Here is a 19,431-nt window from a genome sequence, read left to right on the forward strand (position 1 = left end):
TTTTTGCTTCGCTTTTGGGCTTTTGTCATCTTATATCTGTCAATTTGGCTAATTCTGAATATTCTGAATTCTGAATATTCTGACATAATATTCTGACATAATATTCTGAATATTACATAACCATTCTCCCCTAGTGGGTAACTGATTCCCTTTCCAGTACTAAGCCACCAGGATTCTTGCTGGTGTCGTGTATAAGAAAAATTAAGTTCTAAAATGGGGGATCAAACCCGGGGTCTTCTGCATGCAGAGCAGATGTCCTGCTATCACACCCCTTTTCCTCTCGTAGACCTGCTATGTGGTGTAGTGGTTAGAGTGTTAGGCTAGCGCCTGGGGGGACATGGGTTCAAATCCCCGCACGGCCAAAAAGCTCACTGGGTGAGCTTGGGCCAGTCACTGCCTCTCTTAACCTGGCCTACCTCACTGGTGTGGGGATTAAATGGGGGCGGGGGGAGGGCCATATACTCTAGGCCAGCAGTTCTCAACCTGTGGGTCCCCAGATGTTGTTGGACTACAGCTCCCATCATCCCTGAGCTCTGGCCTTGCTAGCTAGGGGTGATGGGAGTTGTAGTTCAACAACATCTGGGGACCCACTGGTTGAGAAAGGCTGCTCTAGGCTTTCCCAAACTTGGCTCCCCTAGCTAGCAGGACCAGTGGTCAGGGATGATGGGACTTGTAGTCCGAAAGCAGCAGGAGACCCAAGTTTGGGAGACCCTGATATTCACCATCCTGAGCCTCTTTGAAGTGGACTAAAGGTAAAGGGACCCCTGACCATTAGGTCCAGTCGTGGCTGACTCTGGGGTTGTGGCACTCATCTCGCTTTATTGGCCGAGGGAGCCGGCGTACAGCTTCCGGGTCATGTGGCCAGCATGACTAAGAGCTGCTTCTGGCAAACCAGAGCAGCGCACAGAAATGCCGTTTACCTTCCCGCCGGAGCGGTACCTATTGATCTACTTGCACTTTGACGTGCTTTCGAACTGCTAGGTTGGCAGGAGCAGGGACCAAGCAATGGGAGCTCACCCCGTCGTGGGGATTTGAACCGTCGACCTTCTGATTGGCAAGCCCTAGGCTCTGTGGTTTAACCCACAGCGCCACCTGCGTCCCTTGAAGTGGACTAGAAATGCAATAAATAAAAGGCAAATAGATAGAAATAAACTCCCTGTGTAAGAAGGAAGAGCTAACGATGGAAACGTATGGTATGGATTTTGAAATGGCAAACAGTTTACGCTCGAATTTTCTACTTCATTAAAAGGGAGCTTAACGATGAGCATCCTGACATTAATATTTGGGTGTCGGGGAGGCTGGGCGCTCTGCCCATCTGCAGGCTAATTCCATCTCACTTAGGCTTTTTGTTTTATTTTGGTGGGGGTGGGGGGCCTGCCATCAGCACCGCTCCGGACGCATCCATTAGGTTTCCTTTTGTACCATTGGAAACAATCACCACAGAGCTCCAGATGGAGCGATTACATCTCATTGGTCTCCTAGAGAGACGGCGATATTTCATTAATGACTCCGCAGCCGCTCCGCCTCACCCCAGCTGCATCGGTTGGGTGGTGGGAGTTGCTGCTGCAGTAGGGAAAAAAGGAAGAGGAGGATAAGGGAGGCTAGAATCATAGAACTGTAGAGTTGGAAGGGACCCCAAGGGTCATCCAGTCCACCCCCTGCAATGCAGTAATCACAACTAAAGCATCCATGACAGATGGCAATCCAAGCTCTGCTTAAAAACGGCCTCGGTCCAGTATACCTGAAGGAGCGTCTCCACCCCCATCGTTCTGCCCAGACGCTGAGGTCCAGCGCCGAGGGCCTTCTGGCGGTTCCCTCGCTGCGAGAAGCAAAGCTACAGGGAACCGGGCAGAGGGCCTTCTCGGTGGTGGCGCCCGCCCTGTGGAACGCCCTCCCACCAGATGTCAAGGAAATAAACAACTATCTGACATGCAGAAGACATCTTAAGGCAGCCCTGTTCAGGGAAGTTTTTAATGTGTGACATCTTAGTGTATTTTTGGTCTTTGTGGAAGCCGCCCAGAGTGGCTGGGGAAACCCAGCTAGATGGGCGGGGTACAAATAATAAATTATTATTGTTGTTGTTGTTGTTGTTGTAGTTGTAGTTGTAGTTGTTGTTATTAAAAACCTCCAAGGAAGAAGAGCCTACAACCTCCCGAAGGGACACCGTTCCTCAGTCGAACAGAACTTACTGTTAGAAAGTTTTTCCATATACAGTGGTACCTCTGGATGCGAACGGGAACCATTCCAGAGCTCCATTCACATCCAGAGCAGAACTCAACCCGCGCCTGCGCATGCACAGATCGCGATTCACCGCTTCCGCGCATGCGTGTGACGTGGTTTTGAGTTTTCCCCCCAAAAAAAAAATTATTCATTTTATAACACAAATAAACAACACAGACAGAAAAACAAACAATACAGATTGTTGTCTTATCCTTATTTTTTCTAAACATTGTTAGGTGGGCTTCCCCAAGTCCCCTCTATCTCATTTTCATTTCACCTCATCTTTAGCAGTTTACATATCATACAACAAACACTCTGTGAGGTGAGTGAGGCTGAGAGACTTCAGAGAAGTGTGACTGGCCCAAGGTCACCCAGCAGCTGCATGTGGAGGAGCGGGGAAGCGAACCTGGTTCACCAGATTACAAATCCACCGCTCTTAACCACTACACCATGCTGGCTCTTGCCAAGGAGAAAACAAGCTTGCTCCATCTTCCATGCGACAGCCCTTCAGATATTTGAAGATGGCTCTCCCATTGCCTGTCTTCTCCAGACTAAATGTACCCAACAACCTCAACCTCCTACGATGCAAGATTCACAGCTGCATGCAAATAACCGCATCTGTTATGACCTCCCTTTTCTTTAGAATCTGAAATTGATCGAGTCCTTTTTAGCACTGAAATGATTGAGTGTGGCTTAATTTGAACCAAGGGTGGCTTATTTCAGCTACAAATGAGAGGAGGAATGAAAGGAAATGTCAGGTGTCAGTGGTGGTTGCTCGTGAGTAACCAGGCAGGACTCTGACCTGTCTTTTAAAGGCTTTCAGGTAAAGGTAAAGGTACCCCTGCCCGTACGGGCCAGTCTTGACAGACTCTGGGGTTGTGCGCCCATCTCACTCAAGAGGCCAGGGGCCAGCGCTGTCCGGAGACACTTCCGGGTCACGTGGCCAGCGTGACATCGCTGCTCTGGCGAGCCAGAGCCGCACACGGAAACGCCGTTTACCTTCCCGCTGGTAAGCGGTCCCTATTTATCTACTTGCACCCGGAGGTGCTTTCGAACTGCTAGGTTGGCAGGCGCTGGGACCGAGCAGCGGGAGCGCACCCCGCCGCAGGGATTCGAACCGCCGACCTTTCGATCGGCAAGTCCTAGGTGCTGAGGCTTTAACCCACAGCGCCACCTGCGTCCCTTTAAAGGCTTTATTTTGGTGCAAAAACTATTTACAGTGCAGAACCATCAGTTCATGTCTGCCTCAATTGCTAGCAGAATCCAGGAGTGTTTCTTTCCGGGTCCTCCCTCAACATAGGAACTTAGTCACCCCCAGTCGTTTCTTTCCTTCTTTGTGTATTACTCCTCTGCGCAAGGTGGGTGACAGAAGAGGCGTGTTTCCCTCCTGGCTGGCTTGGCCAGGAGCAGTGCTGAGGCTCCCTGCAGCATCCTCTAGCCCTTTCCCCTCCTGTACCCTGGAGGGTGGCGCTGTGGGTTAAAGCCTCAGCGCCTAGGACTTGCCGATCGAAAGGTCGGCGGTTCGAATCCCTGCGGCGGGGTGCGCTCCCGCTGCTCGGTCCCAGCGCCTGCCAACCTAGCAGTTCGAAAGCACCTCCGGGTGCAAGTAGATAAATAGGGACCGCTTACCAGCGGGAAGGTAAACGGCGTTTCCGTGTGCGGCTCTGGCTCACCAGATGCAGCTTTGTCATGCTGGCCACGTGACCCGGAAGTGTCTCCGGACAGCGCTGGCCCCTGGCCTCTTGAGTGAAATGGGCGCACAACCCCAGAGTCTGTCAAGACTGGCCCGTACGGGCAGGGGTACCTTTACCTTTACCTTTACCTACCCTGGAGGGGTGGCTTCCCCCACCCTCAGAGGGGCTCCCAGCAGCATTCTTTGGTCCCCTCCCCTCTTCCCCACTGGAGGTGTGGCTTTCCCTACTGCAGGAAGAGGAACTGCTTCGCAAGATTTTCAGAACCTCCCTGTATCCCAATGGCCCCTCTGCCTCCCTTCCCTTTTCTGATGGCAGTTCCCTGACAGGAAACCTTCACGCAGCGCATAGTTAAACTATGGAACTCCCTGCTGCAGGAGGCAATGATGGCCACCAACTTGGAGACGTTTATAAGAGGATTGGGCAGATTCATGGAGGAGGAGAGGGCTATCGATGGCTCCTAGCCAGGACGGCTCGGCTCTGCCTCCACAGTCAGAGGCAGTGATGCGTCTGAATGCCAGCTACTGGAAACCACAAGAGGGGAGAGTTGGTCTTGTGTTCGAGTCCTGCCTGCAGGTTTCTCCCACCAGCATCTGGTTGGCTGCTGTGAGAACAGGACTCTGGACCAGATCCGCCCCACTGGCCGGACCCAGCAGGCTCTCCTTGCGTTCTTAGGAATGCCTCTGAGCATGTTCCGATAGACTTTTTCTCATCGCTGAATAATGAAAACCCCGCACGAGCACACATCCAGGGCAGTGGGAGACAGGAGAGAAGTCTTTGCATCTCCTACGTACTTGATGCTGACGAAATATAAGTACGTAGGCAAACCGGAGAGTAATCTGACTTCTGTAATGAAGTCTTTCCTGCTAAGAGGATTAGACAAGGTCGGGGAGGAGAAGGCGATGTGCTCCCTCCCATGTCACAGGCAGGATATTCCTGTGAATACAAGTCGCTGTGAATCGCATGCAGAGAGAGCACTTGTCTTGAACTCTGGTTTGACCACTGTGAGAACCAGGGCTCAGCAAACTTTTTCAGCAGGGGGCCGGTCCACTGTCCCTCAGACCTTGTGGGAGGCCGGACTATATTGGGGGGGGGGAATAAACAAATAACTATGCCCCACAAATAACCCAGAGATGCATTCTAAATAAAAGGGCACATTCTACTCATGTAAAAACACGCTGACTCCTAGACCAGACCATCCGCGGGCCAGATTGAGAAGGTAATTGGGCAGGATCCGGCCCCCGGTCCTTATAATGATAATAAAATAAAAAATTATTATTTATATCCCACCCTCCCCAGCCAAGGCCAGGCTCAGGGCGGCTAACCGCTGATATAAAAACAAATTGATTGAAATACAACTTAAAAACAAGATTAAAATACAACATTAAAATTAAAATTAGTTTGCCTACCCATGGTGAGAACAAGATGCTGGACTAGTTGGGCCCTTGGACTGACCAGCAGACACTTCTTACCTTCTCATCCACCAACCCTCAGACTAAACATGATTCGTTCTTAAAAGAGAACGAGAGAGGTGTGTCTATTTTGGAATGATTAAGGATGTTAGAATCAGAGAATTCTAGGGTTGGGACACCAGAGGGACATCCAGCCCAGCCCCCTTCAATGCAGGAATCTCAGCAAAGGCACCCATGACTGATGGCCATCCAAACCCTGTTTAAAAACCTCAAAGGAAGGAGAGTCCACAACCTCCTAAGGAAATCCGTTCCAGTGTTAAGTAGCTCTTACCATCAGAAGGTTCTTTCTGATGTTGAGTCAGAATCTCCTTGAAGCCATTGGTTCGAGTCCTATCCTCCGGAGCAGGGAAAAACAATCTTGTTCCACCTTCCATGCGGCAGCCCTTTCAGTATGTTGTTGTTGAGTCGTGTCCGCCTCTTCGTGACCCCCTGGACCAGAGCACGCCAGGCACTCCTGTCTTCCACTGCCTCCCGCAGTTTGGTCAAACTCATGCTGGTAGCTTCGAGAACACTGTCCAACCATCTCGTCCTCTGCCGTCCCCTTCTACTTGTGCCCTCCATCTTTCCCAACATCAGGGTCTTTTCCAGGGAGTCTTCTCTTCTCCTGAGGTGGCCAAAGTCTTGGAGCCTCAGCTTCAGGATCTGTCCTTCCAGTGAGCACTCAGGGCTGCTTTCCTTCAGAATGGAGAGGTTGGATCTTCTTGCAGTCCATGGGACTCTCAAGAGTCTCCTCCAGTAGATAATGGAAACTCAGGGCTGATTTCCTTCAGAATGGATAGGTATAATTCAGTATACAGTGGTACCTCTGGTTGCGAACGCGATCCGTTCCAGAGGCCCGTTCGCAACATGAAAAGCCCGCAACCTGAAGCGCCGTATCTGTGCAGGTGCACAGCGTGATTTGGTGCTTTGCGCTTCTGTGCATGCGTGAGCAGCAAAACCTGGAAGTAACGCTTTCCGGTACTTCCAGGTCGCCGCAAGACGCAACCTGAAAACAAGGTAACATGAAGCAAACGTAATGAGGTATGACTGTAAGACCTTTATATCTTGATGTCTCTGCTTTTTAAGATGCTGTCTAGATTTGTCATTGCTTTTCTCCCAAGGAGCAGGTGTCTTTTAATTTCGTGGCTGCTGTCACCATCTGCAGTGATCATGGATCCCAAGAAAGTAAAATCTCTCACTGCCTCCCTCTCTCCCCCTTCAATTTGCCAGGAGGTGATGGGCCCAGTGGCCATGATCTTCGTTTTTTTGATGTTGAGCTTCAGACCATATTTTAATAATAATAATAATAAATTTTATTTATATCCCGCCCTCCCCAGCCGAAGCCAGGCTCAGGGCGGCTAACAACAATCGAAACAATCAAACAATCAGATAATCGCACATTCTAAAAATATTTCATTATAAAAATCAATTAAAATCAAATTAATGGCAACTGATTAAGCAAGATTCTGTGCAGGTTGCCAGAGGAGGGAGTCAGGCTGTGCCCTGACCAAAGGCCTGGTGGAACAACTCTGTCTTGCAGGCCCTGCGGAAGGATGTCAGGTCCCGCAGGGCCCTAGTCTCTTGTGACAGAGCGTTCCACCAGATTGGAGCCGCAGCCGAGAAGGCCCTGGCTCTAGTTGAGGCCAGCCTAACCTCTCTGAGGCCTGGGACCTTGAGGATGTTATTATTTGCAGACCGTAGGTTTCTCTGTGGGGCATACCAGGAGAGGCGGTCCCGTAGGTACGAGGGTCCTAGGCCATATAGGGCTTTAAAGGTTAAAACCAGCACCTTAAACCTGATCCTGTACTCCACCAGGAGCCAGTGCAGCTGGTATAGTACCGGATGAATGTGATCTCGCAGCGAAGACCCCATAAGGAGTCTCGCCGCGGCATTCTGCACCGCGGCATTTTGCGTTCTCCTCTTGGATTCTGGTAGTGAACCCTGCATATTATTTAAAATCTCAGTGGGGCTGCGTGCTTAGACCTTGGGCAAACCATCTTCAGATGGTTGTGATTGTTCCACACAGTTCTCTGGGTGGACCCTGTGCTTCTCACTGCCTAACAGCCCTAAACCTCAGTGGGGTTATTAGGGTAAGATGAGTTGCCCAGTGCGCACAGCACTTTGTATGCTGACATGATAGAGAATAAGTTCCCAATGTGGTGGCTGCAGTGTACATGTGCCGGTGGTGGTAGGCCTTGGACCTGTTCTGTCCTCTCCTGTAGGGTAAGAAAATTCCCCCTCGCAGTGCGGGGGGTTGGACTAAATGATGCTTGGGATCTCTTTCGACTCCACAGTTCCATGGTTCTATTAAAAGCATCCTCTTCCACATATTGAATGAGAATTCCACAGTAGCGGCAAGGATCCTAATTGCTAAAAACTGGAAAAAAGAAACTACCAACAAAAAGGGAATGGCAAGATATAGTATATTGAACTGGCTAGATTAACAGAGGCAATTAGAGATCACACTAGACAAGAGTTTCCAAAAGCATGGGGGAAATGCAGAGAATTCTTCACAAAACAGCGCCCTAAAATACATACCTGAACTTGTTTCAATTAATGTCTGCAGGAGACTTTGTTATAATTAGAAAAAGCTTAATAATTATTCATAAAGGAAACAGTTTATAAGAAGTAAACAAGGAGACCAGATACAGAATAAAAGAAGTATTTTATTTGGTTGTTTGTATTGTTGTATGTTATGCTCACTGTATGTTATGTTCATGTTTAATGAGGGTGGATTTGTGTATTGGGGGGGTTGTGTTATGCTGTAAATAAAATTCCAATAAAAAATATTTTGAGAGAGAGAGAGAGAGAGAGAGAGAGAGAGAGAGAATTGCGGCAGCAAAGACGCAGAAAAGGCTAATAGGATGCCCTTTTCATTGACCGCCACTTTTTGCCTGATGCTCGAGTGTGCGTCACTCAGAGAGGCGAATATACCTAACTCTCAGCTAAGTCTGCATTTTGCTGAGCCGCAAGATTCTGAGACCTTGGATGAGCAGGGCATGAACGCAACTCAAGCAGGCATAGCTTGAGCCTCCCCAGGAGCGACTGTTTGCTTGGAGGGTTTGTCGTGACCCAGCAGGGACCCCAAAATTTTGGCGGATGCACTTTGCAGAGGCAGCCTGACCGACTGGAGTGCAGTCCAGTGGTCAACATTGCAGTGCCCATCATCCTTCCCGCGTAAAAATCCCAGGGAATGGATTTCAGGGCATATGATACAACTGAGGAACCTGCAGCCTATTTCTCTTCCAGAGCTACAGTGCCCAGAGCTCCCTGGGAAAAGAGATGGATTGCTCAACGTCTCTAGGAATTGTAGCTCTGGGAAGAGAATGGGGGGGGCGGCGTATCTCCTAACAATTCTTAATGAACTACAGCTCCCCGATGAAGTTGAGTTTTGGAAGATCCAGCATGGGTAATAGGAAGTACTTCACAGAAGCCTGGGAATTTTGTGTGGAGAATACAGTGGTACCTCTGGTTCTGTTCTCATCCTGAAGCAAAGTTCTTAACCTGAAGCACTATTTCTGGGTTAGCAGAGTCTGTAACCTGAAGCGTATGTAACCTGAGGTACCACTGTACAACCCACCCACCCCCAGCCTCGCTGGTGTGGTCCAAAGGAAAGCAGAGCAATACACTGGGCACCAGCTTGGCAGCAGGAGTTGTCAGAAAGAGGCATACAAGGTGCCATCCAACTGCCTTAAGGACTCCACACCAGATTTGTGTAGGGTTTACTCCTTAGCAACAACAAACAAACCTATGGTCACGTAAAGCATACTCAATAAACACGTCAGACGTAACCGGCTGTGTTCTTAGATAAATAAGATACACTATTCATAGTATAGTGTATTCATAGTATAGGGACGCGGGTGGCCCTACAGAGCCTAGGACTTGCCGATCAGAAGGTCAGTGGTTCGAATCCCTGCGACGGGGTGAGCTCCCGTTGCTCGGTCCCTGCTCCTGCCAACCTAGCAGTTCAAAAGCACGTCAGAGTGCAAGTAGATAAATAGGTCCCGCTCCGGCGGGAAGGTAAACAGCATTTCTGTGTGCTGCTCTGGTTCGCCAGAAGGGGATTAGTCATGCTGGCCACGTGACCCAGAAGTTGTATGCCGGCTCCCTCGGCCAGTAAAGCGAGATGAGCGCCGCGACTGGACCTAATGGTCAGGGGTCCCTTTACGAGTTACTTCTGTTGAAATTTACAATTTGATACTATGAATAGTATAACTTATTTATCTAAGAACACAGCCGATTACATCTCATGTATTTATTGGGTTTACTCCTTAACCTTTTCTCCCCCCAAATATATCCCTCAGGGCAGTGGGTACAGGTTGTTCATCAGGGTTTACTCCTGAAGCCTTTCTCACTGACACAAGGCAGTGGAAGCTTAGCCCCAGAGTTTTCATTTCCCTAGATGGGCTCCCTTTCCAGGTGGACACGCCCCACCTGCCCCTCGCTTCCCTGTACAGTGCAGGCGCAGAAACCACCTTCTTGACTATTGTACCCACTCTCGGTCTCATCCACTGAACCTGGCGGAGCCTGTCTTTGCACGCAGGCGAAGCCCCCAACTCACCAAGGGCTTGAGATCCATCGGCTGTGTGCACCTGGTTTAGCCAGCCAGTCGAAGCCATAGGTACTGTATTTTTCGCTCTATAAGATTCACTTTTTCCCTCCTAAAAAGTAAGGGGAAATGTGTGTGCGTCTTATGGAGTGAATGCAGGCTGCGCGGCTAAGCCAGAAGCCAGAACAGCGAGAGTTTGGATTTGGATTTGATATCCCGCTTTATCACTACCCGAAGGAGTCTCAAAGCGGCTAACATTCTCCTTTCCCTTCCTCCCCCACAACAAACACTCTGTGAGGTGAGTGGGGCTGAGAGACTTCAGAGAAGTGGGACTGGCCCAAGGCCACCCAGCAGCTGCAGGTGGAGCAGCGGGGAAGTGAACCCGGTTCACCAGATTACGAGTCTACCGCTCTTAACCACTACACCATGCTGCTCTTCTGGCTTCGGGGATAGCCACGCAAAGCCTCTTGAACGCAGTGGGAGCACTCCTGCCTCTTCGCTCAAGAGGCTTTGCGTTGCTTTCTTGTTTCTTGTTTTCCACCTCTAAAAACTAGGTGCGTCTTACGGTCGGGTTCGTCTTATAGAGCGAAAAATACAGTAAACTATGGAGGAGGCAGTGATGGCCACCAACTTGGATGACTTTAGAAGAGGATTGGACAGATTCACGGAGGAGGAGAGGACTATGGGTGGCTGCTAGCCAGAATGAAAACCACAGGAGGGGGAGAGTTGGCCATGAGGTCGAATCCTGCCTGCCGTGGCCCCGGTCCTTCTTATGTTCTTAGAATTCTTTGGTGGGAATGCATTTGCTGTAATGGGTGTTGTGAATGCGGCCTAAGAGGGAGGAAGCTGAGAGTTCATTGCCACACCTTGGGCTTGTAACTAAGATGGAAGTTCGGGGCTGGCTGAAGGTGGGCCGAGTTTGGCGAGGCAGCACCCTCTCTGCCCTGACCAATCGGCCTCCGCCGGGATAAAGCTCTCGAACAAACTTCCCTGGAAGCCTCTGTGCTGCTTTCAGCCCGGCAGGGGGGTGTGCAGCTGTTGTTTATCCTGTAATGGTTCTGCCTCTCCGCTGGACGCTAACGGAGAGCCGCCGTTCCTCGCAAGCGGGGCTTAGCCAAGATTTGAGCGCGGCAGGATCTGATTAAGGAGCAGAGGAGGGGAATAGGAGGGAGGGAAGGAGCCTTTGTGGGAGACAATTGTGTTTTGCAAATCCCCTTCCTACGCAAGGAGTGGGGGGGAGAAATTAATTGTGGCCTCCGAACGCAGAAGTGCTTCTGGAGTGGAGATAAAGGATGAGCTGTGTGGGCTCCGGAGAGGCCAGCCTGCGCTCGGGACTGCGACCGAGCCTCTTCAGTCCTCCGTAATGATCTGGGCTCCTTCCACAGATTTACCACTCCTTCGCTTTTGTTCAAAAAACGAGAGGTGAATCCGGGTTCAAGTCTCTCCCTCTCCCCCCGCCCCGTTCATTTCATTTCCCCTAGCCTCAGTGGAAGCCTGGAATGTGCATTCGGATGTTTTGCAGTTAAAAAAGAGGGACCTTTTCTTGCAAACGGAAGGCGGGTGGGTGTTTTTGCATGTGGAAGCCTGAGCTGTGGTAGGGCGCGTTCTTCTAGGCACAGAAAGCCGCAGGTTCGGTTCCCAGTTTTAAAAGATCTTGGGGGGCAGGGCAGGGCAGATCTGGGGAGCGCCTCTGCCAGTCAGAGTAGAGCTGCGTGCACCCCCACTTGGCACCTTCCAGCTGTTTTGCACTACAACTCCCATCAGCCCCAGCCAGCCCTGTTGTGGTCCGAAACAGCTGGAAGGCAGCAGGCTAGAGAAGACTGGAGTGCCGTAGAATTGTTGCAAGGGACCCCGTGGGTCATCTAATCCAACCCCCTGCTATGCAGTAGGCATTACTAAGTTGGATTTGCATATTAGGAGCAGCAACGGAAGAGGTCATATGGGCCAGATGCCATGTTGATTCCAAACTGGCTTATCTTCAGCTTGAGGAAATAATCTCAAGTAAGTTGGAATGGTCTCTATCAGGCATAAGAAATTCGGCCCTCCATATGTTTTTTGGTACTACAATTCCCATCATCCCTGACCACTGGTCTTGTTAGCTAGGGATGATGGGAGTTGTAGTCCCAAAACATCTCAAGGGCCGAGTTTGCCTATGCCTGGTCTTTGTGGAACATCTCTTGGGACACCCTCTATGCAAGTTGGGATACTGTCACAGAACATGCCTGTTAGTACACCACACAGTTCAAAGTTGGAATTACCTCTTTATTGGCAAAAACTCCATCTCCGCAGACTCGGCTAAGGGTCAGACCTAATGAGCACAGCAGCTCATTCCCTGTGGGTCTTACGCCCTGAAATCAGTTGCCAAAACTGAATGTCCCCTCCTCCCCACAGCCGTCTAAGTCTCCTCCTCTCCAGGGCTTTTTTCCAAGCAAGTGGAGACTGTGCCTGCATGAAGCCAACCCCTCCTCTGCCCTTTTCATGCCTCTTCTGGCACTGGGAGATGGGTGCAAGGGAGCTTGTTGCGGAAGGAGGGGGAGACCCCTGTGACTCTTTCCCCGCCTGACTCATCTCTGCCCCTTGGTCTGCCTCCTCTCTTGCTTCTTCTTCTTCTGCCTCTGATTCTGAACTTTGTCAGTGTTTGGGGGGGGGGGAGGAAAGGGTTCTGACCTCCCTTTGTCTCCTCAGCCTGGTCCACAGACCCTTGTTGGCGTAAAAGAGTCCACAAGAATATCCTTGCAGAGTGCTTTCTGCTTTTATTCTTAAAGGTTTTTGTGCAAAAGCGACTGACCAACTGTACACACCAACATTACCAGCTTTCACTAACCAACCAACCAACCCAACAACAAATGTAACATTTCTCACTCTGTATATACAACCCAGTGCAGGCCACTGACTCATGCTGGCCCAGCTTTTTAAGTATTAAAGAAACAGCAGCCATTTTAGCCGTGACAAACTTCTCTCTGCCACCGACTCTCCCAGCTCACTAAGCCCTGTTACTGTCAGAATCTGCGTTCGACCGAGCTGATAAAGCTCATCCTTCTCCGGCCGAGTCCTTTGGAATCACCCTCCGACGATAATTAACGACCTGAGCCTTTGATAAGGCTCCAGGCACATCCCCCATTCAGCAGAGAATCAAAGCAGCACGCAAAAGCGATGAGATTTATGGCTACATCGCTGTGGTTTATTTCTTACTACGCAGACAGAAAACACATCCTCTCTCTGTGAAAGGCAGAGAGCAACAGAACAACAAAGGAACAGGAAACCACTAACATCACATCCGTCTCCCGTCTCCCGTGAGACTTCCAACAGTATGGAATGCCTCTGGAATGTAAACAGAGTCTTGTGACTCTAAGCAGCTGCACAGTGGCAATGACAAACAGAATGTGCTGGTCCAGGGGGGAGGTTACCGTGGGGCGAGGTCCAGGACCTGAGTCAAGGGTCAGCAGACAGTCCTCCACGGGCAAAGTGGGGTCCACAGCGAGAAGCCAGGCAAGGACAGGAACTCTGGGGGAAACAGGACTGGATGCTGGCCGAAACAGCTCTTCAACGACATTGCTCCCACAACCTGGGACCGGGCTGACTGGCCTTTATCTTCTCTGAGGCCAGGGGCGGTCCCGGCCCCCAGGTGACCCGCCTCTCCTGGCCTTAAGGCGAGCACTCCTGGGAGAAACCAGTTCCCTTCGCCTCTCTGCCCTGAGCCTCTGCAGCTGAGGAGAGGCTGAAGGGTTACTGGACCCAGGGGAGGACTCACCTGTAGGCACTGAGTCCTTAACCACCTCTGGAGCCAGAGTGGATTCACCTGGTTCCTGCTCCTGAGGATCCGGCACAGGTGCAGGCGCTTCAGAATCAAGGCCCTGCCCCAGCTCAGCCGGCCCTGGAGGCGGGGACTCCTGTGCAGGCTGGGATTCCTCCGGTTCAGCCTCCGAATCGGATTCCCAGGCCATCACACAGAAACTAACAGTAACCCCTTCTGCTTCCAACGTCTCCTTTCCCCAGTCTCCTCTCTCTTCTCCCTCTGACCGCTCATCACTGTCCCACCACCACTCCCCGGGCTCTGATCCTTCTTCCCTTGGTGCTTCCCCAACCAGCTCCTCCCACCATTCCTCTGCGTCCAACCAGTCCATGACAGATACCCTCTGTGGAGCATCTTTTCTTCCACAGACCCCTTGCACTGACCCATTTCCCCACTTTTGCTTACAGGTGTGGGCACCAGGGACTACTACAGGAAGATCGGCTACGAACTGGAGGGGCCCTACATGGTGAAAAGGCTGGACTGAGAGAGACGGGCGGAGCTGGGAGCATTCAAGGCCATGTCTTTGAACCTCGGTCTTCTTGAGGCATCCAGGCAGAAGTGGAACGGCAACCTCCTTCTGCAAAAGCCTAGTCTCTGGGAGCACAGCCGCCTGCAATTTGATACCTGCCTTTTTGCACTCAGCGGTGTCCCATTTTACACCAGGATGGTTCCTCCCCTCTATTTCTAATGAACAATCACCCATTTTAAAACGATTCTATGCTTTGTATTGGTTTTCATACATGAACACCTGCTTTTATCAGCAGGGGCCTTCAGGAGGACTAGAACCTTGAGGTGGAGATCTTTTATCAACTTGCCTTGGGCTGAAGAGTGTGTACATTTGCCTTTTTTTTTCCTCTGCCAGGGAGGACTTAAGAGGATAATTTTGCTTGCGTGCACCTTGCTCTCTTGAAGCTGTTTGCATCTGATTGGCTTTCAACCCTGCCTCTTGTCCAAAACTCCAGGTTGTGAGCAACCCTGACTCATCTGCCCTCTCTGCATTGTGGGAGCTTAAGACCCTTCTGGGTTGTTGTTTTTCGAGGATTCTGCCCAGTTTTAGCAGTTTGGCTTCTTTTGTTTCAAGAGCTTACCAGTGGCGCATCTTTGCCTCGTTCTTCCGCAAGGAGAGAAAGAGGCAGCAGTTGTAACATGTGCTGCTTTCGGAATCCCACGGTGCAGAAAATACGCAAACCGTGCCAATGTCCGTCGTGGTGTCAATATCTGCAGCCTCTTCCATCAGAGGAGAGTCAGCATTATTTTACATATGTCCCCCCTCCCCTCCTCAGGGGGCAGGAACACCAAAGAGGAGGGGATCCTAGATCCAAATGCAATAGCCTCTCCTGGATGATGTAAGCTATATTTTTTTCATGTTTGCAAAAGAGCAGGACTGCTTTGTCCTCATGCACTTAGAGTAGAGGCAGAGCCCCTCCAGATTTTGTTGGGCTCAAACTCCCATCGATTACAGCTGGTGGGAGTTGTAGTGCAGCAGGTCTCTCCCCCCGCGCCCTTGGGTTGATGCTAAGGTTCTCTGTGGTTTGCATTCATAGACGCCAACAAAGATGGAGATCGGAGAGCCAGCTTGTGAAAGATCTGCAACCTCTGCAATGCTCCTGCTAATAAAAACCTAGGTGTTTGTTTTTTGCTGTTTGGCTGTGTCTTTACAAACTGGGAGTTGGGGATTTCATCTACAGGGGCCAGGATTTCACCCCAATCTCTGTGCACGAGGCAAAAACGGGTGTGCTTTTTCCTACTTTCGCTGGGGAGAGGGGCATTTCACAGGATGCTGTGCCTCTGTGTTAAAGGGCCTTTTGCAACATCTGTTAAAGCTTCATGAACTAAGAAGAAAAAGAAGTTTTATTTATAACCCACCCTCCCCAGCCAAGACCAGGCTCAGGGCGGCTAACACCAGGTATAAAAACAATTGATTAAAATTCAACTTAAAAACAAGATTAAAATACAACATTAAAATGCAGCCTCATTTCAGTAGAAACGCAAATCAAAAATTTTTGGGGGATGAAAACGTCAAATCTTTACCAAGGCCAACTATCCAGACTGGTCCTACGTGGGCCAGAAAAAAGCCAGGGAAGTCCCCAAATTGGGGTTCCATCACAGAAGGAGAAAGGAAAGAGAGGAAGGGGATCAAGTTGATTCCAAGCCAAAGGCCAGGCAGAACAACTCTGTCTTACAGGCCCTGCGAAAAGAAATCAGATCCTGCAGGGTCCTGGTCTCATGAGACAGAGCGTTCCACCAACTTGGGGCCAGTGTTGAAAAGGCCCTGCCTCTGGTTGAGGCTAATCTGACTTCCTTAGGGCCCGGGACCTCTAGAATGTTGCTATTTATGGACCTTGAGGCTCTCCGTGGGGCATATCGGGAGAGGCGGTCCCAAAGGTACGAGGGTCCTAGGACCTCCACTGAACTGCCTCCACTGAAAGCACAGCTTGGTTGGAACCAAGACATCTGGAGAGGTGGGTGAGGAAGCCACGGAGGGGGGGGGGAGTTACTGGAAGCCACAGGAGAGGAGAGATTCTCTTGTGCTCAGGTCCTGTGTCCTGGTTCCCCTCATGCATCTGGTTAGCCACTGTGAGAACAGCATGACCTGACCTGGCGGAGTCATTTTAAGTTCTCATGTCCAGCATCTGGCTTGCACGGAAAAACGTCCTGCTCCCGTTCCAGCTGGCAACACTAGAGAAAGCCTTGTCTCTCTGTGCATGGGGCATCGGGAGAGATCTTTCCAATTGGAGGGAGACAACAGACAGATCAAAGGTCTGATTTGATCCGAGTCAAACTTGAACCCGCACAATACTTGCTCTATCGAAGTGCCTCGCAACCGAGCCCTCTTCTTGAAAGGGTCGTGGGGTGGATAATGCTTTTAGTGGCCGCCGGGTCCCTCCAATTTTTGCCTTCTCTCTTAAAGACTAATCCCCGGTCACGCATTGCATCTTTGCCTCTACCTGCACCGCCCCCTTTCTTTGGGGGTGAGCCCCCTCCTCGTGCTCCCTTAACCCCCCATAGCTGCCTCTTAACAAAGGAAAGAGCTTTGTTTGAGCAGCAACAAACGCGGAGGCCTCGACCTGTTTGACTTCGAGGAGGAAGCAGCAGCAGGGAAACGGTCCCCTTCCTTCTCCGCAAAATGTCAAGGTTGCTGTTTCGGGCCGCCAGGGCAATGGAGCGTGGTATCTCATTTGAGGGGGGGGGTCAGAGGTGGCGCTCTCTGCCTCTCGTTCTGCCTTGATGGAATCAAACACATGGAAAAAACGCAGTTGTCCTCAGCACAAGCACAAAAGAGAGAGCATGAGACGCGCCCCGCTAGATCACGCCATTGTCCCATCTAGGCCACCGTCTCTTCCTATCAGTGGCCAACCAGGTGCCCTCAAGCTTAGCTGTCAACTTACAGATTTGAAAATAAGGGACCAGCAGCCTTGAAAATAAGGGATCAGCAGCCCAAATAAAGGATTTTGCTTAGCTTAGGGTCTGCCGTCGTCCTGGCACGAGTTGTTCCATCAGCCCTTCCCTGCCCGAGAGGGAGGGATGGAGGAAGAGAGACTCACCTGCGAGCCCGGCATGACGCGGTTGCTGCGCCATGGCAGCCGCTGAAGCGCCGCCCTTCTGCGTCCCTCCCCATCCCCTCTTCCTCCTCCCTCAGGCTGCATCCTCAGCCGCCTCCTGCTTCCCCTGGCAGCGCGGCGGAAGTCTCACAAGAGAGGGGCTGCCTGCCCGCCCGCTGCCACCCTTCTCCTCACGATGCGCCCCTGAGGGGGAAAAGGGAGAAATGGAGACGCGGCAGCTCGTGCGCGCGCGCTCTCGTGCGGTGGAGGACCCCGAGCCAGGCGAGCATGAAATCCAGGAAATTTAAGGAACATCATCAGTCCGGGACACAGCGCTGGGATAAGAGAGTTTCCCGCCAAATAAGGGACGGTTGACAGCTATGCCCCCAAGCAAAGCCTGAGTGCAACTGCCACTCTCTCCGCTTGTGGTTCCCGGCAAGTGGCTTTCTCCCCCCCCCCCTTTTTTTTTTTTCTTTTTGCAACACACATAATAAAACTTTATTTAGAATTCGACAATAACAAAGAAAAAACCCACAATAGTTGCTACATCAGGTCATTGCAATGATCCAGTGTTAACATTTTATAAATACTAATAAAGAAATTACATAACGTCGCTTTTAACTTACTGAGGTTTTCATAATACACTTTTATCTCTTTTATCTTCTTCTTAACATATCAAAAAGAGAAGGACCAAGAAAGGAAACACAAAAGGAAAGGAGGAAAAGAGGGTGGGGGTGAAAGGAAGGGGAGAAAAGAAAGGAGGGAAAAAACAAAGCAAAACAAACATATTTGACTAGACCTCGGTCCAGTATACCTGAAGGAGCGTCGCCACCCCCATCGTTCAGTTCGGACACTGAGGTCCAGCTCCGAGGGCCTTCTGGCGGTTCCTTCGCTGTGAGAAGCCAAGTTACAGGGAACCAGGCAGAGGGCCTTCTCGGTAGTGGCACCCGCCCTGTGGAACTCCCTCCCACCAGATGTCAAAGAGAAAAACAACTACAGTGGTACCTCTGGTTACGCACTTAATTTGTTCCGGAGGTCCATTCTTAACCTGAAACTGTTCTTAACCTGAAGCACCACTTTAGCTAATGGGGCCTCCTGCTGCTGCGCCGCCGCCGCCACCCATTTTCTGTTCTCATCCTGAAGCAAAGTTCTTAACCGAGGTACTATTTCTGGGTTAGCGGAGTCTGTAACCTGAAGCAAGGTATCACTGTACCAGGCTTTTAGAAGACATCTGAAGGCAGCCCTGTTTAGGGAAGCTTTTAATGTTTAATAGGTTATTGTATTTTAATATTCTGTTGGAAGCCGCCCAGAGTGGCTGGGGAAACCCAGCCAGATGGGTGGGGTATAAATAAATTATTATTATTATTATTATTATTATTATTATTATTATTATTAACAGTGCACTGCAGCGCTTGATTTCTAACACAGAGCACAATTGCTTTATAATATGCTCATGGGGCACCCGGAGAGCATGAAACAATGCAGCTATGTAATCCCTCCCAAAATACAATTAGAAATGAGCCTCTTACATATGTACCTTAAGCAGGTATGCAAACTCACTGAGAGGTGTGAGCTTGCTTTGCCAGATAATCTCATTTGCATTAGGTCTCATATGAAAGTCAGCACAAAGAAGCCTTTCTCTTTTCTGATCTTTAGACTAGACTATACTGCACTGAAATGTTTAGATGTTTCTTCGATTGTCCTTGAATCTCCCCGTCACACTTGCCGTCCTCTCCTGACCCACCTGTGTGGCGTGCTGCTCCCTTTGAGAACTACTGATCTAACCTTACAAATTTGACAGCTTGCACTTGGAAATTTTTTCTTGCATGTCTAGAATTTGTTCCTTGTGGTCTTTAAAGCACCCTGCAAACCAGCACAACAATTTTAAACAGGTGACTTCCAAGATGCTTGTCAAATTCTCTTGACCCTGCAGCCGCTGAGGGATTGCCATGAACACACACACACACACACACACACACACACACACCTGCTTGCTGTTTCTTTTCTCCTATCAGGCCAGTCATTTGTTCTGGTGTCAGTAAACAGCAGGACCTGCCTCGGCTCTGTCACATAATAAGCAACCCTGAAGTGTAGAAAGGAGAAAATTAGCGTGAGCTCCTACTGGCCCAGTGGTACCCTGCTCTTGAAAACAGCAGCAGGGATCAGTCCCTGCACATCAGGCCCC

At 50.4% G+C, this 19,431-nt stretch overlaps 1 protein-coding gene across 1 annotated transcript in view; it reads left to right on the forward strand.

The window, feature by feature from the left end:
- The window catches only part of ELP3 (elongator acetyltransferase complex subunit 3), a 125,158-nt gene extending 109,819 nt beyond the window's left edge, over positions 1 to 15,339 (forward strand). The window contains exon 15 of the mRNA XM_079968755.1: positions 14,112 to 15,339. Within this exon, the coding sequence (XP_079824881.1) occupies positions 14,112 to 14,188 (77 nt within the window). The 3' untranslated portion in view covers positions 14,189 to 15,339. The remainder of the gene's footprint in view (positions 1 to 14,111) is intronic.
- Positions 15,340 to 19,431: the final 4,092 nt, after the last annotated feature.

Source organism: Podarcis cretensis, assembly GCF_951804945.1.
Source record: "Podarcis cretensis genome assembly, chromosome: 3".
Classification (NCBI taxonomy): domain Eukaryota; kingdom Metazoa; phylum Chordata; class Lepidosauria; order Squamata; family Lacertidae; genus Podarcis; species Podarcis cretensis.